Genomic DNA, 19919 nt, shown 5'->3' with positions numbered 1-19919 from the left:
AACATTTAAAATTTTAGTTATTTGTGGTATTCAGACTATTTTCTGGAGTAACTAAACTTCTTTTTCTCAAAACCACTGATTTGATTGTGGCTCTTTCATTTCACGCCTCGGGCGGAGGAAGGATGATGCATCTCTTAATATAAGAAAGGGTTTTTATAATAGCAATATGTGGAGAAATGTATAGCACAAAGAAAGGATGTAAGGCTAAATTAACAGTCATTGTAAATGCATCATTCTCACTATCAAAGATCAGTCTGAAGGATGAAGTCTTTACCGATCCATTGAGCAGGGCAGTGGTTTCCTGTATGTCTTCCAGGATTAAGATTTATTTAGGATCAACACTAAGATATTTTATACTTCCATTAAAGTAGAAATGTAATAAAAATCTGGTAAAAAGTTTCTAAATTTACTCAATAACATGAGAAACTGTGACACACATTGAGAGAAATGTTTAAAATGAATACTTTGGAGGTGAAGTGTTCCCATAGTGAAACATGGTGGTGGCAGCAGCATGCTGAAGGGATGCTTTTCTTCTGCAGGGAGGGCTGGACAGTGCTGGAAGAACACCTGTTGGAGACCAGGGTGGAGGTTCAACCCTAAACATACAGCCAGAGCTAGAATGGCCCAGTCAAAGTCCTGATGAAATCCAGTTTCAGAAAGTTACCAAAACACTCAAAATGAAGCTCACCTTCCAGTCTGACTGAGTTCGTGGTATTTTGGCATGGATGAATGGGTAAACGTTTCGGTCTGTAGGAAGCTGGATGACGTGTTGCTGTAATCGCAGTAAAACAGGGTTTTACTAAATATGGACTCAGGGGAACTGAATTCAAATGAAACACATTTTCAGGGTTTTATTAGTAAAACAAACGTTTCATTTTTCCTCTACTTCACAACAAACAATCCCAGTACATCTTGAGATATGAGAAATGTGAAGAGGTTTAAGGATTATAAATGCAGGCGCTGTTTTTATGTGTTGACTTTGTTGGACCTGCAGTAAGTTTTATGTTTGTGTTGAATCAGGTTTTATCTCTTCAGGTAAGGATCCTTTTCATGTGGAATGACTCATATATCAGAGTTAATTGGACTACTGGAATGAAACTGGGTGAAAAGAAAAACTCTGAAAGTCCTTCAGAAAGCCTGGACAGCTGTTGATCAGGAGCATCTGGACCACAGGAGTTGACATGAAGAGAAATGATCAGAAATGCTCATAAACCCCAGAGTCTTACTTGTTGCTCCATGTCGATTCATTCCTCCGTCTGATTTTGTTGCAGTTAAAGGTGCCTGAGCTCTGAACCAAGTGGTGCTGGGAGGGAAACGTCCGTTCAGGCTGCAGACACACAGGGAGGGACTTCTCAGGAAACAGAAACTGTGTGTGACAGTCTTCATTTCCCAGCCCCCACACCTCCTCCACCACCACCCCATCACCTCCCTCTATATGTTCTCTGCTCTGACACAACAACAAACCTGCTCTGGCTGCTTAGTGTCATCTGTGAGCCGGCAGAACGTCTATGGAGGGACGATGGGGCTCTGGACGCTGCTTCTCCTGCATTTACACCTGGGTAATGTTACCTGCCTCCCAGTGAGAAGGTGTCTATGGATACTTCTAGATTAAATTAACTCAGATATGTTCATGTGGTGGGGGGGTTATGTATTTTATGTATTTTAATGCTTCATACTTATGTTTTTCTTTAGTTTTTTCCACCTTTATGATCAGATTAAGGTGCAGCAGGTCCTCAGGCTGCAGGAAGTCCTGCTAGAAGTTGACTTTAGTCTTGTAGATGTTTAAAGACTTCACTCCTGTTTTCTCCATCCTTCTGCAGCAGTTTGCGTTTCCCTCCCAGCACCATCCAATGTTTCCATCTCCTCCTACAACATGGAGCACATCCTCAGATTCTCTCCAGGACCTGGGACCCCCTCAGATGCCTACTTCACCGTTCAGATCTGCAACTCCAGGTACCACCGCAGTACTTAGTATTTATTTATAGATAATACCTCATATTAGTTATATGTCGATTTTTTATGTTGGAGAATCAGAAGAACCAATCAGATCGTCTGAATTCTAACAGGAACTGCTTAACATTGAATACATTTAGTGATTTACTTCCTGTAATTCTTTGGAAATGTATTGCAGAATGGCTCATTCTGATCTGGAAAATAGGTTTCATAGTTAATTAAGACTTATTTTGTAAATGTGTAAAGGTGTTGCCGTACTTGGAATTTGCAGAAGTTCAGACCTGCTTTTTTTTCCTGTTTAGATGTGGTTTGTTTTTATTGCACCAACAGTTGCCAGGTAAGATAGGTGGAGAAGGTTCATTCCTGAGCTAATTTTAGACGCTGCTTCTCTGTTTTTCCGAATGAATTCCCAACCATCTACTGTAAAACACTCGTTGGATTCAGATACGTCATGACAAACTTTTGTGATGCAACAAAGTATACATGAAAACATGCGGCTGGATAAGGAATGCTGTGTTTGGACTTCTGCTACTGATGAAACGATGTTTACGTAATTTGCAAAAAACTTCAAAAAAGTTTCACTGTTAAGGAATTTATGCAAGATGCACTGGGAAAACCCGGTCAGGGAAGGGAAGAAACTATAGTTTGATCCTTTGAAGTATTCCAGATTTCCCATTTAAACATCTGTCATGTAGACAGCCTCATCTCCACATGTAAAGTTTATTTATCAAACTGTAGACATTTTCTCATTTTTTCACCCATAGTTTGCTCCACTGTGAAGTTTTTTGTCAAAACGTCTGCCTGATGTCTGTTTGAGGGTCAAAGGTTAAGAGGTGAACGTGGGAGCTGGAGGAATAATTACGTAAAAATCCAAACAGGATAAAAAGAAACACATTAGATCTTATCAGTTCAGCATTCAGACTGAAAATTGATCACATCATTGAAAAAACATGATCACCATTAATATTGTTGACTCCAAGTCATTTTCTAGCAAAAGAAAGAGACGTAATCTGTTGTTTTTGCCAAATATTGCTTTTATTTCTGAAATCTAAGATTTATTAGTAAGAATTCATTATATAATTTCCTGTTTTCCCTTATTTAAGTCCTAAATTGGTGTAATGCTGTAAAGAAACAGTGAAAAGTAAACATTACAAAGTGGGAACAGTTTGCCTCAGCTGTCTCACTGAGGCTGAAATACTGAAACTGCTGAATATTTTTGAATGAAATGTTGATAGAAGAAGAAATGTGTATGATGGCTGTTTCTCCTATCATTTTGTTGCGTTCTTAGGCGCTCACACTGAAAACTGCACATTTAACCAGGTGTCATATCTGAGGTTTATGAGTTGTGTTGTATTTGGTTTTGGTTTCAACCAATCAGCCTTCAGCAGTATCACAGATGGTTTACGTCACCCAGCAACCCGGTTTATTTAGACAGAACCTTTTCAAGGAAACAAATCATCTCTAGGCCATCCAGAAGGTTTCCAATAAACTCAGAATGAGAAATGCTCACCTCAAACCAGCAGATGTTGGGTTTTTGTGTTGATCTGAAAATCAACATAAATAGACATGATGAATGTTTTTTAACATTTATTATGAGATATCTTGGTCTTGTTTTAGTGTCTTTACCAGTACATTACAAGCTGCACGGTTTAAGGTTGGGGATCTTTTTAAATCAGAGCAGACTTTCTTAACGTTATCTACGCAGCCAGTTTTTATTCTGGAGAATGACGTGCAGCTTAAACGTGTGATTGTGGGTCAGATTAGGAAGTGGTCCACAAAACAAATTTGGCTTTTTTTTTTAAATGAAGATGTGTAATAATCTGGAGCGAAAAGCAGCCAAAATAGATTATCTTTTTGTGAATGTGTTGTAGGATAATCTGTGCTGCAGCTAATCCAACATTACTAACAGTGAACCTGGTAGATGTTTGCTCTCCTCAGTGTTGCAAAGCAGTAGATGGATTTTAGTGGAAATAAAGGCAAACAAACATGTGAATGGGTAAATGTTTACTGAGCTGAATAACCTTTTATACATCAGCATAAACAGCAGTATCCTTCAGTGGACTGGAACTAGTCTGGATTGTTTAATTTCACCTTTATCTCTCTGTAAAGCAGTTGGTTGATTACTGAAACAACTGAGTATGTCTGTTGCTCCGTTATTTGTCCACAGAGCCGTTCAACAGTTTCCTTTTTGTTTATGGAGGTTTCTCTGAATGAGTACTTATCTTTCTGAGTGATTGTGAAAGTTACATAAAAGCTGAGTTTCCTGCGTCTGTCTCAGCGTTTATGAAACATTAATATCTGTGACACACCGGTCCGTCCTCGACTCTGATCGCTTGTGCTTTCACCCTGTAGGAAGCAGCAGTGGAAAACTGTGCCTTGGTGTGCGGCGCTGATGGCTGGACAGACGTGCAATTTAACCAACAAGTTAAATGACGTGTTTGACCACTACATGGCCCAAGCACGGGCCTTCAGAACCAACCAGACCTCCAAATGGATCAAATCGAGGGAGTTCCAGCCTCTGACAGACAGTGAGGGACAAACAACACTAACAGAACGTTATATGGAGACCTGAAAGGTTTCAGTGATACACATAAAGCGGGTCTTTTATTAGCAGAACACAGAAAACATCAGACAGTGAAGCCTGTTGTTGCATTATGTCAGGGGTTCCCAAACATTTTAACCTGTGACCCCCAAAATAACAGTAGAAGACCCTGGCAAACCCCAAAAAACACATAGAATTAATTCACTCTATATAATTTTAATAAATAAATATAGATAATAATATATAATAATAAAATATTATATTAATATTGATATAATAATGGAATATTATTAATAAATAATAGTAAATTATTATAAATTATGAATAATTGTAAATTATTAATAGGACATTTAATGGTACATTTCTTTACTTCATGATCTATTTATTTATTCAATTTTGTCCCTTTTGGCCCTCCATACCCTTCAGAGGTCATGTCACAATGATTCTGAAAATCCTCCCACGACCCCCCACTTCGTGTCTTGCGACCCCCGGGGGTCCCGACCCCCACTTTGGGAACCCTCCATTATGTATTTAGGACAATAGGTGAATGAGCAGAAATGAATTACAAACATTATAGTCAGGCACATTAGATTATTACACTATTTTATTGAATGTGTGACATAAATTATAGCTCTTTTTACAAAAACAAAGCGAAAAGAAGAGATTAACCTAATTAAAAACAGAATTATAATGTTGAAAATAGACATTGTTATGGGACAAATCAAAAATGACCTGTTTGCATATTTGTTGAACACCTGCTGTTGGTAACAAGGCTGTTTTTGTTCCACAAATTTATCCCTCAACACCTTGTTTATTATTCATCCTTTCTTTTAGTTTTTATAACATCCATTTTCCTGTAAGATCATTCTCTTTCTTTACTTTCTTCTACTTCTGAATAGAGTATGAAAAGAGATTAGTGTTAGTTTCTTATTTCCATTTCTTAAAAATTATTTTCCTCTTTTATTGTTCCAAACTTACCAGAGCAGCAATATATGGTTTAATCAGCAGAAACTTTTAGTGTATTTGAAACATTATGTATGTCATTAAGCATGATGTAAAATGTTTTGAACTGAACAAAGTGCCCTGTGGTACCCCTAGGTAACATTCAGTAAATTATCTGTTCAAACTGATATTTGTTTTTAAGCAAGCTGGTTGTCCAGGAATATGCTACTCTTCTAAGTCAGTAAATATCCGTCAGTACAATAATTAGCTGTCCATAATTCAAACATTTCAGCACGAATACTGTCAGTATTTTTTTCCCCTGGTTAAAATAAATGTATGTTTTGTGAAATATTTAAACGTTACAAACTTACGCTTTCTACAAAGAAAAGAAGAAAGGTTGAAATTTAATGAGACCAGAATTTGATCCAATTCATTTTCAATATTTAATCCGATTTTAACCCAGTTTCATCCAATTGCTCTAATTCAAGCCAGTTCAATGAAATAATTAAAATTAATTTCTGTCACCTTAAATGCAATTTGAAGATAAAAAGAAATCCATTGTTTGCAGATTTTATCGTTATCTCTCTAGCTCCAATTGACTTAAGTTTTTTACAACAGTAGCAACAACATTTTTACTGTCGTTCATCCAGTCAGTCACATTAAACTCTGTTAAACATGTATTTAATCAACAGTATTTACTGCTGACTGAAAAGTGAAGCTAGGATTTAATGTTTTGACCTTTTATTTAATTAACCCTTGTTAGAGACTGCATTAAGTCTGCAGATCTTTGTTCCATCCAGCCTGCGTCTCTTTCCCGCAGATCACTGAGAGATTGACGTCTTTCTTTCCACAGCTGTGCTGGGACCTCCTGAATTTTCTGTGTCCGGTTGTGGGAATTGTTTGATCCTGCAGATCCGAGATGCCTCAGAGCGTCAGTTTGAACACAACTCACAGCTGAAGGATCTATTCTGGGGACTCGACCTGAATGTGAAAAGAACGAGAGACGGTGCTGAGGTGAGACTTCCTGACAAAGATCAAGTTTACTTTTCATTTCACAACAGGATCCCTGCAGTTTTCCTCTCTTTAAAATGGGAAATGTGGATGTGAATATGTTGGGGGGGTCCCTCCGTTGTGTTGCATGACAGTCGCTACGATGCACCATAAGGAACAAATAAAATGCTGTCTGGAGGTCAGCCAGTTAGTTGCACTTTGTAATTTGTGCTTATAGAAGTCAGTAGATCCTCCTCCACACCGGACCTTTAAATCTGTGGGCTGAGTCGACTGGCCCCAATGGGACCAGAACCTACACAATGGAAACAGGGTGTAATTTCAGAGAATAACCTGCAACAAATTAAACATTTTAGATTTTTGATTTTATAACTATTTGTTAATAGATGCTAAATATAGGAAGAAAAATGAACTGAAGGCCATGGCTGAAGGACATGAGTATGATATGGGGTAAGATCTGGTGAATTAAACCGATGCCTTCGGCGTGTCTTAATTCTTAGTCTTCTCTGTGATTGGCACAGCAGCCGGTCAGTTTTCCCTTCATCGTTTAATATTTAGCATTTTGGATCATTTCATACCCATCTGCCACAGGACATTTTGCACCAACCATGTGTTACTTCCTGCCTGCATTGACAGCCAGTGATTTAAAGTAATCCTCTGTAATCTACCTGCTGCAGGAATGTGGAAATGATTGATCCAAACGTATCTAAACAGCTGGAAATGTTTTCACATTAGAACCACAGAGTTCAAAGATTTATCTGGTAGAACCACACAATTAGTTCAGAACTGTGAAGTGGAAGGAAAATGATAAATAGTTTTAAAAAAAAACCTTTTGAAATGAGAACGATAAAAACTTTGGTGTTATTTTATTCGTAGTTCAGCTTCCTCTGTGAATGCTACCTTCACACTGCAGGTCTTGAGGCTCAATTCCGATTTTTTGCTGAAATCTGATGTTTTTCGCATAGTCGTTCAAACTGCTATTTAAATGCAACCGCCATCAGACTTCTGTCTGAACGGGTTACGACCCCAAAGCGACCCGCATGCACAGGAGGGGAATATTGATGTCCTTTTCCTACCACACTTCTTCCTTCCACTTAATTTCCTGTTAATATGCTTGGATACAGAACTCTGTGAACAATCAGCTTCTTCAGCAATGATCTTTTGTGTCTTACCCTCCTTGTGAAGACTGTCCATGACTGTCTTCTGGACATCTGTCCAGTCAGCAGTCTTCCCCATGATTGTGTAACCTATGACCCAGAGTGAGAGTCCATTTAAAGGCTCAGGAACCTTTGCAGGTGTTTTGAGTTAATTAGCTCATTAGGGCGTGACACAATGAGTCTCTAATGATGAACTTTTTCACAGTATTTTCAAAGACACTGAATTTTGGGTTTTCTTCAGGTGTAAGCCACAATCATCAAAATTACAAGAAGCAAGGCTTGGAATATATCAGTCTATCTGTAATTATTCTATATAATATAAGTTTCACTTTCTGAGGTGACTGGCAAAAATATAGCATTTTATTTTTAAATATTCTAATTTCTTGAGATGTACCTGCATAATAAAAATGCATGTAATTTTTCATTTTTCCTTCCACTTGAAGTCATGTTGGGATGAAACGGCATCGCGTGGCTCTGAATGGTGGAGGTGTGGGGTGAACTGACCCACAGCCAGTTAGTTTTGGTGTTTTTCTGGTTATCTTGTCTCTTTATCTTTTGTCTCTGGCTTTAACGGGATGATTTTTATCTTTTATCAAACTCATTTGAAGTGTAAAACCAAGTGAATTTTGATTCTTTTGTTGCAGATTTTTACTGAAATAGGATTTAAATAATTGCTGTCACACAAGAAGCAGCCGAGCCAAATTCTTTTTCCAAGCACAACGTTTATGGTTTTTATCAGCTGCCGAATCTTAGATGATCTGAAACTCCAAGAAATAAATGTTGTTCAGAGGATCATTTTAAAACGTTCTAAACAGGCAACTTCATGCTGTGTTTTTTATGTTTTTGAACTGATGGTGGAAGTGCGTTCATGGATATAGTCAAGCAGCTGAGAAGAAAAGGAAGATCTGTCAGGTTCAGGAAACACTGACATGATAAGAAAAACGTAATGAGGTCAGGCAAAGAAAACCAAACTGAGCAGGTTTTATTTCTGCTGCAGAGGTTTAAACCTAAAAACACAACTCAAACCACCGTTTCTTTACTAATTAAACTGAAACTGAACTTCCAGTTTCAGTCTGCACCTCGCTGGTAGGCTCCTTGCTCTGTTTGACATTTCCTGCTCAGATGCGCCGCAGCAGGAAGCAGGAAGTGATGCACAGCACCTTTTTCTTGTAATTTCCAACATTTCACGGAAACTTCAAGAAACTGCTTGTAAAAGACAATTTTAAAAAACCGGACAGATTGTTATTACATTTTGTTTAATGCAATGATTTTATGTTGGCTTTCATTCAAAAAGCACTTTGAGAATAATTTCATGTTCTGGAGACGTGTTTGGTTGGAGGTTAAACCTGCTGATGGAAGAAAGCTGCTCATTAAGGTGCCGATGCGGTTATGGAACATGTAAAATAATTGTTGGGAATAATGCGATTATTTGTAACCAAATCTACAAAAACTTTCCACATAGACTCATACTTGTTATCTCTGGTTATTTGGGACCGGGTCGCAGGGGAAGTAGTCCGAATAGAGACGTGAAGTTCATAACCATCGGTGAGGGTAGGAACATAGACCGACCGGTTAATTGAGAGCTTTGCTTTTCAGCTTAGACAATACTGTGGTTTTGGTGAAAGTAGAGAGAGAACCGAGCCCAGTTTGGATCTCCACATCTCAGCCACACTTCACAACTGAAACATCATTTAAAGTTTAAATCGGTTGCAGAAAGTTGGACTTCACCAGACCGAATTGGCATTTTGATGTCAGTTTTTACACAATCAGTTTAAGTTTTATGATTATTTGGAGATTTCACACAGATGTCTCTCTAGATTCTGACTCTGTAAAACATTTGAAGCTATTTTTCCATTTTAAACTACTTTCACGCCCACAGTTTGACCTCCACATGTGCAGTTTATTCATAAAAACGTGGGCCTTTTTGTCTTCTAGGCGATGGATTTCCTACTGCTGTAGCATTTAGAGTTTCCTGTCAGATCACCTCAGAGCACAGAGGTCACATAACCGTCTGTCACTGGTTTGATCTGGCATCTCTCCTACATAAAGCACTGTAAAAACATGAACGTTTATATGTGGGACCATCTGAATGTTCTGAAGCTCACGCTCCAATAATTGTTTTAATAGATCCTAAAGTTTTCACACAGCGACTGTCTGCTTGAGGCTTAACTTCTGGTCTGATGTCATTGTTTTCTTCATCTGGGGTTTTATTATTACTCACGTTCTTCTTCGTTAATAATAATTATAATAAAGCCGTCTAGTTTCCTCCTCAACAGTCATCATGTCTTTGTAATTTCTCACTTATTCTGTCAAACAAGAGACAGAAATACTTATCTGCTGGAGTTAAAGGCCAGAAAGATCTGAAAATGTCTTCTTTGTTATTGTTACAATGACTCCTGTGCAGGAAAAGCTTGGAGTCCTTTTAACCAGCTGTCGTTTAATCTTCACTCTGAGCAGATATCTACAGGAGGAATCACCGAAGTGAACCTGCATTTTCCGACTCCCAGGAGTTTCTGCCTGTCCCTCTCACCTCCTCAGACTTCTCCCATCTTCTTCATCTCTGACATTTTATAGTTTCTGTTTTGTGTTTCAGTTCAAACTGAATCTGCCCTACAAACATGAGAGCGTGATCCCGTACCTGCAGCCAGGTGTGGAATACTGCGTCTCCGTGTCCTTCAGGTCCATCATAAACCACAAAAGTGTCGCCAGTGAACAACGCTGCGCCTTCACCAGTCCTCCTCCGCCCCAACACATACGTACGCCCCCTGATTTTCCCCTATCAGTGTTACACTTAAAAACTGTATCTGTATGTAAAATGTTTATTCTTTATTTAAATGAAGCAGGTCTTTTCTCAGCTGAGGACCGTCGATGGGAATATTTTAGGAATCTGACTTGTCTCATGCTTCCCTCTCAGTGTTCCTGGTCCTTGGCCTGTTTGGGGGTTTTACTCTTGTGGTGTTCCTCGTCGTGGGTCGGGTCATCTTCAGAAGTAAGGTGAGCTTGGAATTACTGAGACGACACCTAAGCAGGTCAGTTCACACAAGCAACATTTTGTTGGAAAATATTAGTTGTATTTTCTTTTAAAGTAAGAAAAACTCACGGGATTCTGAGAGGACAGATCTCTGGTCAGCTGATAAAATGTTAGATCACCTTGTTGTTGCTTTAGCTCGTTATTTTAAGCTCAGGAATACAGACACAAACTATTCAGTGGACGTTGATGGAGGTTCAGTGGAAAAACAGTATGGTTGAATTTCAGCTGCTGATGAGTCTTTAACATCACACTCAGGAATCTTAGCCGTCTCTCCTTGGCAGAAATGTTTTATTTTAGCCACGTTGGAAGTGCTTTCCTCAGTATCCTAATTAGGATTTTTTTTGTGTGTGTGTTTTGGACTTGATTAGATTGATCTGGATGCATTTATTTGCATTAAGGTGGAATTATTTGGCTAAACTGTGTTTTAGTTGCATTTAATTAAATATAATTTTCTTAAATTGGACTTGGCCTATTGAGAATGAATTGAATCATAATTGGCTTGAATTAATCGGATTGAACTGGATCATGGCCGGTTTGAACGAGAGTTTAATTAAAGGGATTTATAGAAAAAAGCAACAGTTTTCCAAACTGGTTTTAATCTGTTAAGATGAAATGTGCAAAACTGGATCAGAAGTGAATAAATATGAAGTCCAATCTATTGGACTGTAATGGAGATCATTTCAACGTAATAAAATTCTGCATTTTATTTCACTCTGGTGGTTTTTTAGTTTAGGTGCAGCGAAACTTTGATTTTGACTTTTTTGTGTTTGGCTTGAAGAAAACAGGACTTTCTGAGCTTCATGCTGGATGTTGTGGGTAATAAACAACACAAACATCCTTAAACATGAATTTCTTATCTTCATCGTTCTTCTCCAGGTTAAAAAACATCATGTGTCCTGGATGAAGTTCACGTCGCAGCCCTACAGCTGCCTGATGTCTTCTCTGACTGAGGAAGACTCTGATACGACCTCGAAGAACCAAGAGTTCGGTTAGTTTGAGTTCATCTACTGGATGGAAGATTTTTAATACACGTAAACTTTTATATTTGAGTTGTTCTCAGGAAATCTGACCTCCTCACCTCCCTGAGGGGATCTTCATACAGTTACAGTTACTTAAAATAATCACTGTTAATCAGTGCGGAGACTAATCAGTCCTGATTGTCTAATCCTTTCTCACTGAGGTTTATTTCAGTTGTTCTTTGTTAAATTATGTGTATCTTGTTAAAGACATTTCTGTCAGTGTGATTTAAACAGTGAATAATAGAATGAGCTCTTCTCTGTACTGTGACATCTTGGTTTGGTGTGTTTGAATGTGTAAAACTTCTGGAAAAATGTCTGAAATGTTTTATTATGTTATAGAAGAACAAAATGTTTTAGAGATATGGAAAAGACACCTGGAATTGTTGCTGTTTTTTTTATATTCATACAGCCTGTTTTGGATTTCTGTAAAAACAAAATGCACAGATTTGACCTGTAAATAAATGAACCATTTTCCAGCTGACTTAAAAAAAAGCTGCAGAGGTGAGAAATGAACCATTTGGATCAATAATCCAATCATATTTAAACTCAGGGACAGTCCGAGCAGATTCTGATGAAACTGGGATTTGAGAAGATCCAAGCTGGTGTTTGAAATTCAGAAAATATGTTTTATTTCCTCTTAACAGCGACTCTTCAGGACATCTGCGCAGTAACTAATTTCTGAGCCTTTCGTTTGTTGAACATGCAATAAATGTATTGTTTATTTTCCTATACATCATTCAGTCTCCATATTTATAAAATGAACATTTATGGGCAATAATTGGGACTCCTCTATAATGTTACAGTAAAGGCTAACTAATGTCATACTGAAGCCAAATGTTAGGTAGAATATAAATACCTGGGGAGTAAAGAAGGACATTTGACAGTTTATGGGGCTATAATTTAGAAATATAAAGACCAGAACAATAATTTTCCTTTTCCTGTTAGGAAATCAGGTCAAATATTTTCATTTTCAATTTAAAATAAATTATACTGGAGGCTTTATTATCAATGTTAACATTCAAAAATGGCTTACTGCAATTAAAACCTAAAATGTTGTGAGAAACTAAATTAAACTAAATAAATTAAAGACCAAAAAAGGATTTTTAATACAGAAATGTTATGGCCTAAATAATCAGCTGTCCAGTCATTTACTTCCTCTACAAGGAAGGTAAACCACCTCAGGTTGTTGCTAAAGAAGCTGGCTGTTCACCGATGGCTGCATCCTGTTATATTAACAGAAAGTTTAGGGGAAAGAAAAAGTGTGATATGCTCAAACACGGAGATAACTGCAGCCTTGAGAGAGTTGTGAAGTAAAACCCATTCAAGATTTTAGGGGAGATCCACAAGATGTTGACTGCACAGAATCTAGATGCTTGAGGTCCAGTGGGACGTTCCCACAGTCAGTGATTTATGAAACTATACCATCTAGTGGTGCTTCATGCTTCCTTCTGCTGTCAAGCTTTATGGAGATGCTGATTTCCTTTTCCAACAGGACTTGGTACTGGCCCACATTGCCGAAGGTACCACAAACCTGGTCCAATGACCATGGTGTTACTGTGCTCGATCGTATCAATATATTATCAGTGCAGCTGCTATGGGTATGATTTTATAAAATGTTATTTTTTATTTAAGACATTTATAATGAGTCATTCATTTCTAGGAACTTGATTAGAGAGCAGTGGGTGAGTTTTAAATTTCTTGTCTTGTCTTCATTCATTAAATAATATCTGTCTGTGTCTCTGAATACATTTTTATATTAAAGCTGCGCTACCTGATTGGCTACTGTGAAAAATGTACAGAGTTAGGCCCAGACATATTTGGACAGTGACACGAGTTTTGTTATTTTAGCTGTTTACAAAAACATATTCTGGATGCAATTATAGAATCAATATGGGCTTAAAGTTCAGACTCTCGGCTGTATTTTGATAGTATTCACATCCAAATTGGAGCAAGAGTTTAGGAATTACAGCTCTTTAATACGTAGCCGCCTCTTTTTCAAGGGACCAAAATTAATGGACAAATTGACTCAGAAGGCTGCAAAAATAAATAACTAAATAAATAACAAGGCTGCATGGGCTCTTCCCTTGTTAACCTGCTATCAATTAAGCAGTTAAAATGTCTGGAGTTGATTTCAGGTGCAGCGTTTGCATTTGGAAGCTGTTGCTGTGAACACACAACATGCAGTCAAAGGAGCTTTCAGTGGAAGTGAAACAGACCATCCTGAGGTTGAAAACAAGAAAAACTCCATCAGAGAGAAAGTAGAAATGTTTGGAGCGACCAGATCAACAGTTTGGTACATTCTGAGAAACAAAGAGTGCACTGGTGAGCTGGGAACTCAAAAAGACCCGGACGTCCACTGAAGGCTACAGTGGTGGATGATCGTAGAATGCATGGTGAAGAAAAACTCCTTCATCATCCACTCAGGTGAAGAACACTCTCCTGGAAGTAGATGTATCCGTATCTACGTCTACCATAAAGAGAGGACTTCATGAGAGTAAATACAAAGGCTTCACCACAAGGTGCAAACCATTAACCAGCCTCAAAAATAGAAAGGCCAGAATTGACCAGAAAACACCTGAAGAAGCCAGCCCGGTTCTGGAACAGCATTCTTTGGACAGATGAGGCTAAGATCAACCTGTACCAGAATGATGTGAGAAGAAAGTTTGGAGAAGAATAGGAACATCAGACCCAAAGCACAGCACATCTTCTGTAAAACATGGTGGAGGCAGTGTGATGGCATGGGCATGCATGGCTTCAAATGGTACTGGGTCACGTATGTTTATTGATGATGTGACAAAAGACCGGAGCAACTGGATGAATTCTGAAGTATATAAGGATGTACTTTCTGCTCAGATTCAGCCAAATGCAGCGAAGTTGATTGGACGGATGGACAATGATCCAAAACATACTGCAAAAGCAACCCAGGAGTTTTTTAAAGCAAAGAGGAATATTCTTTAAAACCCGAGTCAATCACCAGATCTCAACCCAATCAAATATGCATTTCACTTGCTCAAGACAAAACGTGAGGCAGAAAGTCCCACAAACAAGCAACAACTGAAGACAGCTGCAGTAAAGGCCTGGCAAAGCATCATAGAGGAGGAAACCCAACGCTTGGTGATATCCATGGGTTCCAGACTTCAGGCAGTCATTGTCTGCAAAGGATTCTCAACAAATTATTGAAAAGTAACATTTTACTTAGGGTTTGGTTTATTGTTTTTGTTCAACCCCTTGAATTTAAACCTTAAAGTTTGCACTTCAATTCTGTTGTAGTTGTTTCATTTCAAATCTAATGTGGTGGCATGCAGAGCCCAAACCATGAAGATTGTATCAATGTACAAATATTTCTGGGCCCAACTGTAAGTTTGAATGATGTGACCCTCGATCACTGTCTCACACAGACGAAGAAGGCCCATCAGAGACTGAACTTCCTGAGGCAACTCAAGAAGTCCAACCTTCCCCAGTAGCTCCTGGTCATCTTCTACATCATTCAGTCTGTCCTGTCTTCATCCATCTCAGTGTGGTTTGGTTCATCCACTAAACAGGACAGGTCCAGACTGCAATGAACAGAAAGAATCATCAGAGCTGACCATCCCTCTATCCAGGACTTATACAGGTTTAGGGTCAAGAAAGGTCAGCTAAAATCTCTGCAGACCCCACACACCCTGCACACAAACTGTTCAGGTTTTCACCTTCAGGTCGGTGCTACAGAAACAGTTTCTTCTCCCAGACTGTTTCTCTGATGAACACTTGAAAGTCCCAGAACCACACCACGCATACTTGGACTGAGCTCACATTATATTCGTTTGTAAAGTCAACTGTGTTTATATGTACATTTAAATAGGTATTTTTCATTTTCCATTATTAAAAAAATCTTCATTAAGAGCAAAGTGTCAAATGTCTTGTTTGTTGTGTGCATAAACTTTGTAATAAAGCTGATTCTGATTCTGAGATGAAGACCTCCTTCACCTTCATCAACATCTGACCAGAAAGATGGTTCCTAGGAGCCAAAATCAGGATCGACTGTTGTTCTGTAACCTTAGATACCATCTTTCACCACTAGAGGGTGCTGTCTAAAAGAGAATGGGCCGTTCAGAAAATGATGAAGATGAAGAACAGATAAATAAACATGTAACCCTCTGCTGCATCTACTGATGTAGGTTCTATGTTCTCTGTTGAATAAAAGGTCCTTGGTGAGGACTTGTTTTATTATCAGCCACCGTTACATCAACCCTGCAGCTATTCTACAGTAAAAGTCTTTAAATATCAGGAAACAGGCCACATCTACCAGGTTAACTGTTTATTAATCAGAGCTGAATGTGTTTTAGAGCAGAAAGTCTCTGTAAAAATGTCTCTAACTGATTAATAATAACTCCCGGTACTTTCTACAGCCATGTTTCAGTGTAAAAAGGAGGTCATCCTGTTAAAAGGAGTTTTCTTATTTCCTTGGATTTAAAACAATCTTATTCTAGAAACATGCTTTCCTGTCGGATCACATCTAATAAATAATCCTGGTTAAAGGCTGGTTTCAGTGAGAACCTGTAGAAGTGATTTAAGGTCAGGGTTTGGCATCAAGTTGTCATAGTTTGGCAACGATAAGAAGGAAACATCAGTTTAGGGAAGTCCGGTCCAACGGGTCCGGACTTCCCTAAACCTGAAAGGTCTTACTAAGCAGGTTTACTGAAAGTTCTGTTTAAGATGGTGTTGGGAAATGACTCGCCTAGCCTCTGACAGCCTTCATCCAAAAGTCTCGCCCTTCTTCAACTGGAGGTCTGGACGACTGAGTAGCCAACAGCAGTCATCCACACCCTCAACAGTCACTTTTGTTCACGGCTGCTCATTCCCTAATTTACAACTGGCTCTTGGTATATGGGCTAGGTTAATTTTAGTAGCTCAGCACGAGTCCCAAGGGCGCTGTTTTAACAAACTTGGCTATGGCAACCTATAAAAACCTCCTAAAATATCTTAGAACCAGGCAACAAGACTTTTACTACCAATGAAAAACCAACAATACGGTGACTCAAATAATTGAATGTCCACGATTTAACTAGAATTTTATATGCTTTCTTAAATTAGTAATGCTTTTGCAGGGGTCAGTAACAGCTTAAATTCAGCAACACAAAATAATTTCACTAATAGTAATGAATCAATCAACTCAACCTGTCTTTCCCTGATGCTGAAACTAGTGGGTTTGAAGAGGCTTTGATGACGGAGGCTCATCCATGCACCTGATGGAGATGTTTCTTCTGGTAACAACGAGTGGTTTCTTGAAGGGAATACGACTTAATCTTCAGTTTTCTTCCTTTAAGTGGAAGGAACTGATGCTCCAGGCTTCGATGGTTAAACACGTTCTTTGTTGTTAAATGTCTCAGAAGACAGTAGTTTCCAGAGGCTGAAGAGTTGGAGGAAACCCGGAGACATAAATGAGGTTGATTCAGGACTTCCAGAAGCCTGAAACTTAGAGCAATCAGCTGTTCCTCTTTTTTTAATGCAGTCGATCAGTGGGGCTGTGTCTCTGGTCCTTTTCCATCCAAGCTTATTTTCTCCGTCAGAACTTGTTCGCTGGTCTTCTGCGAGGAAACAACCCCGTTTCTGCTCTCATCATTGTTTTTATAGCGCTTGATGCCTTCACCGGTCAGGCCCTTATTAGGTTTCTTAGTTATTGCGCAACCTATTCAGCTCAGCTTCTTGATTATTGCTGAATACTTTAGTCATGGTCATTGTGACCTACTGATTCTGCTTCTCAGCCTTGGAGATGCTAATAATAGCCACGCTGGTCTGTAGACGCATCCTCCCGTCGCTGTCAGTATGCAGCCGGCTCTCGTCACTCCTTGTCATCCTACAGTTCTTTCCCTAATCTGCTCAGTTTTAAACTTTATACAGCATTACACATTTCATTCTTCAGCTTTCAGCATTATCTTTAAAACACCGTTGCAAAACCATCACTTCATTCTTTTTATTCATGCTTTACAAATGATTAATGTTATATTTCTTTCATATATAGCTGATTGTCAAACCTTAATGTTTTTCCTCTAATTCTCAGTTCTTAACCACATTTCAATCATACATCTTTTAACTTGTTAATCAAAGACTACTAATTTTATTCAATACATGTGAAAGAATATAAAATCATCATACATAATTTCTTTGGATATACTTGTTCATATTTTTACAAAAGATAAGACAGATAATATGTGGCTCCACACATATTGTCCAGTCTCTCAGCTCCAGAATATGAGAACCTGCTTGTTTCACTCCTCACTGCTTCAACTGTGTGTTTTAATAATTATTACATGGATTACATATAAGGATATAAGGATATTTATTGTAACGTTTATGGAGTTAACTGTGAGCAGTTACTAAATGTTGCATGGATTACATGGAAAGATCTCACCTTATTTTGACAGTGGGTGTGCTGGACCTGCTGATCCGGTTTCTGGTGTTCTTCTTGTTCTTTATGTTTCCAGAGAACTCACTGGGAATCCAACCAGAACCTTACCTGAGGGGAAAATGCATTCATTTTCATACCGTGTAGGAAGAAATATATTTTAGGATATCAGGAGCTGAGAGCTTAATGCACTTGAAGTAGAAATGAAATTAATTCAGTTTAAATCAGTTTATCTATAGAGCAACATCTGTGTTGCTCATAGATTTTCACTAGTTGATCTCACCATCATTTAATCTGTCATTCCTGTCCAGACTTGGTTCCTGACATTCCAACAGCGGCTCTAATCCAACCTGGAACATTGAAAACTGGTTCTACTGGGAGACCTTAGATTAATAACAGAGTTAAACTTTAGTCTGCTTTCAGTTTGTCCAGAGAAACAGTTTCAGTGAATTATGAAGAAATTTTTGGTCAGGATTTGGTGTTTGTAAATATAGGAAGATGGAGCTGTTTGCTGTGGTTGTCTTCCTCCTCTACGGTAAGATCTTCTTCCTCTCTCCAAGCTAAAGTTTATTCAGCTGATGTTCTTTTCTCCTCTTCTTCACAGTCAGTAAAGTAATTACTAGTAAATACATTTACATACCAGTACTCAGCAATACTTTGGCTGACAACGTTCTCTGAGGTTTTCCTCCAGTTCTGCAGGACCTGCAGCCTCTGGATCGGGTCATTGTTCGCCCTGCACCCCATCCAGGAGCCCAGGATCAGCAGAACTGCGCGTTCCGCCAAAATAAAAAATAGTTTTAGATAATCAAAACTGACGGTGACCAAATGACGTAAAGAATCTTGAATCTCTTTCTGAGCAGTTTGTCATGTTTGCTGCTGTTCCAAAATACATCATTTCTCAAGGTGATTCACAACCTTTGGGCAGGAACCCAAAATAATGCATGTTCCTTCTGGATGCTCCGTACTGCGGACCGTATAAAACAACTACATGTTTCAACTGAGGTGAAAAATATTTAATTATTGGCTTCTTTGGGTTCATATATTTGTTCATCCGACTCGAGAAGCTTCAGGGCTTCACCAGACATGGAGCTCACCGCACGTCATTGAACTGGGATCAAATATAGTCCGGGAAATATTGAATATTACTGTATGTGCATGTTATAATATTATTATATGACAAATAATCCTAACAACAATTTTATAGAACAATCACCAGGGCTACATTGATACACGAACCGGTAGAATAATCATCGTGTTTTCATCGTCTATGTAAATATGATTTGTCAGATGTAATATTTTCTTATTCAACTCAAAAAAGTAATAAAATAAAATAAAAATTCATATTTTGTTGAACAGGTTTTGGAGACCTGATGACAACCGTTTTTCCTTTAGTTTTCATATTAACGAATATTGTCTTTAATAAAAGAAAAGGTTCTCCATTCATTAAAACGTTTTGTGCGTCCTGGGTGTCTGGAGAGATTATATGACGGCCGATCTCTGCACCATGGAGCCGGTAGCGTTTTATTCATGCACTGCTGATCATTGTAGGAGAAAATCTCTCCTTTCTCTCTGTCTTTCCTCCATCTTCTCTGCTTCAGACACTCTTAGGCTCACTAAAAGTCCTCCTCACTAATGAGCTGAAAGTATCCGTTCACTGTGGAAACATAAAACCTTGTCCAGCACCGCTGCTCTGTTAACTGGATCATTGTATCTGACTGACAACAAGGTTCTCTTTCTGCTGTTTCTCTCCTTCCCCTCATTAGCAGGTCTAGAACTGGCTTTGGTCTTTAGAAATTAAATTTAATTCAGTTTAATTCAGTCTATAAAGCACCAGTTAACCATGTGGTGTGACACCAGTGGGGGATGTGGGTGTTTTATCAGC

At 38.5% G+C, this 19919-nt stretch overlaps 2 protein-coding genes and 1 long non-coding RNA gene across 6 annotated transcripts in view; 2 read left to right on the top strand and 1 right to left on the bottom strand.

Annotated features, from left to right (window-relative positions):
• The first annotated feature begins 209 nt into the window (after nt 1–209).
• Nucleotides 210–12383, top strand: LOC124871273 (interferon alpha/beta receptor 2-like). Of its 2 annotated transcripts, none has more exons than XM_047370456.1 (7): nt 210–1559; nt 1821–1953; nt 4306–4481; nt 6291–6451; nt 10196–10358; nt 10517–10596; nt 11510–12383. In XM_047370456.1, exons 1-7 carry the CDS (start codon nt 1436–1438, stop codon nt 11624–11626), a joined length of 954 nt encoding a protein of 317 aa, XP_047226412.1. In that variant the 5' UTR covers nt 210–1435; the 3' UTR covers nt 11627–12383. The 2 variants fall into 2 exon arrangements, with proteins under 2 accessions (XP_047226412.1, XP_047226413.1); XM_047370457.1 differs by having other exon boundaries at nt 724–1559; nt 10517–10631.
• An 870-nt stretch (nt 12384–13253) lies between these two features.
• On the bottom strand, nt 13254–16922 carry LOC124871274. Of its 2 annotated transcripts, none has more exons than XR_007038991.1 (2): nt 16878–16922; nt 13254–15206 (listed from the first exon to the last, which is right to left on the bottom strand). It is a non-coding gene; the product is annotated as an uncharacterized LOC124871274 (long non-coding RNA). The 2 variants fall into 2 exon arrangements; XR_007038990.1 differs by lacking the exon at nt 16878–16922 and adding an exon at nt 16810–16851.
• Nucleotides 16923–18527: 1605 nt separating this feature from the next.
• LOC124871001 (heat shock 70 kDa protein 12A-like) overlaps nt 18528–19919 on the top strand; it is a 47732-nt gene continuing 46340 nt past the window's right edge. For both annotated transcript variants that reach the window (XM_047369916.1, XM_047369917.1), the window contains exon 1: nt 18528–18572. In XM_047369916.1, the coding sequence (XP_047225872.1) occupies nt 18536–18572 (37 nt within the window). In that variant the 5' untranslated portion in view covers nt 18528–18535. The remainder of the gene's footprint in view (nt 18573–19919) is intronic.

This window comes from Girardinichthys multiradiatus, chromosome 7 (genome assembly GCF_021462225.1).
Source record: "Girardinichthys multiradiatus isolate DD_20200921_A chromosome 7, DD_fGirMul_XY1, whole genome shotgun sequence".
Taxonomy (NCBI): Eukaryota; Metazoa; Chordata; class Actinopteri; order Cyprinodontiformes; family Goodeidae; genus Girardinichthys; species Girardinichthys multiradiatus.
Note: the sequence above shows the minus strand (reverse complement) of the source record. Positions and strands in the feature narration are given on the sequence as shown.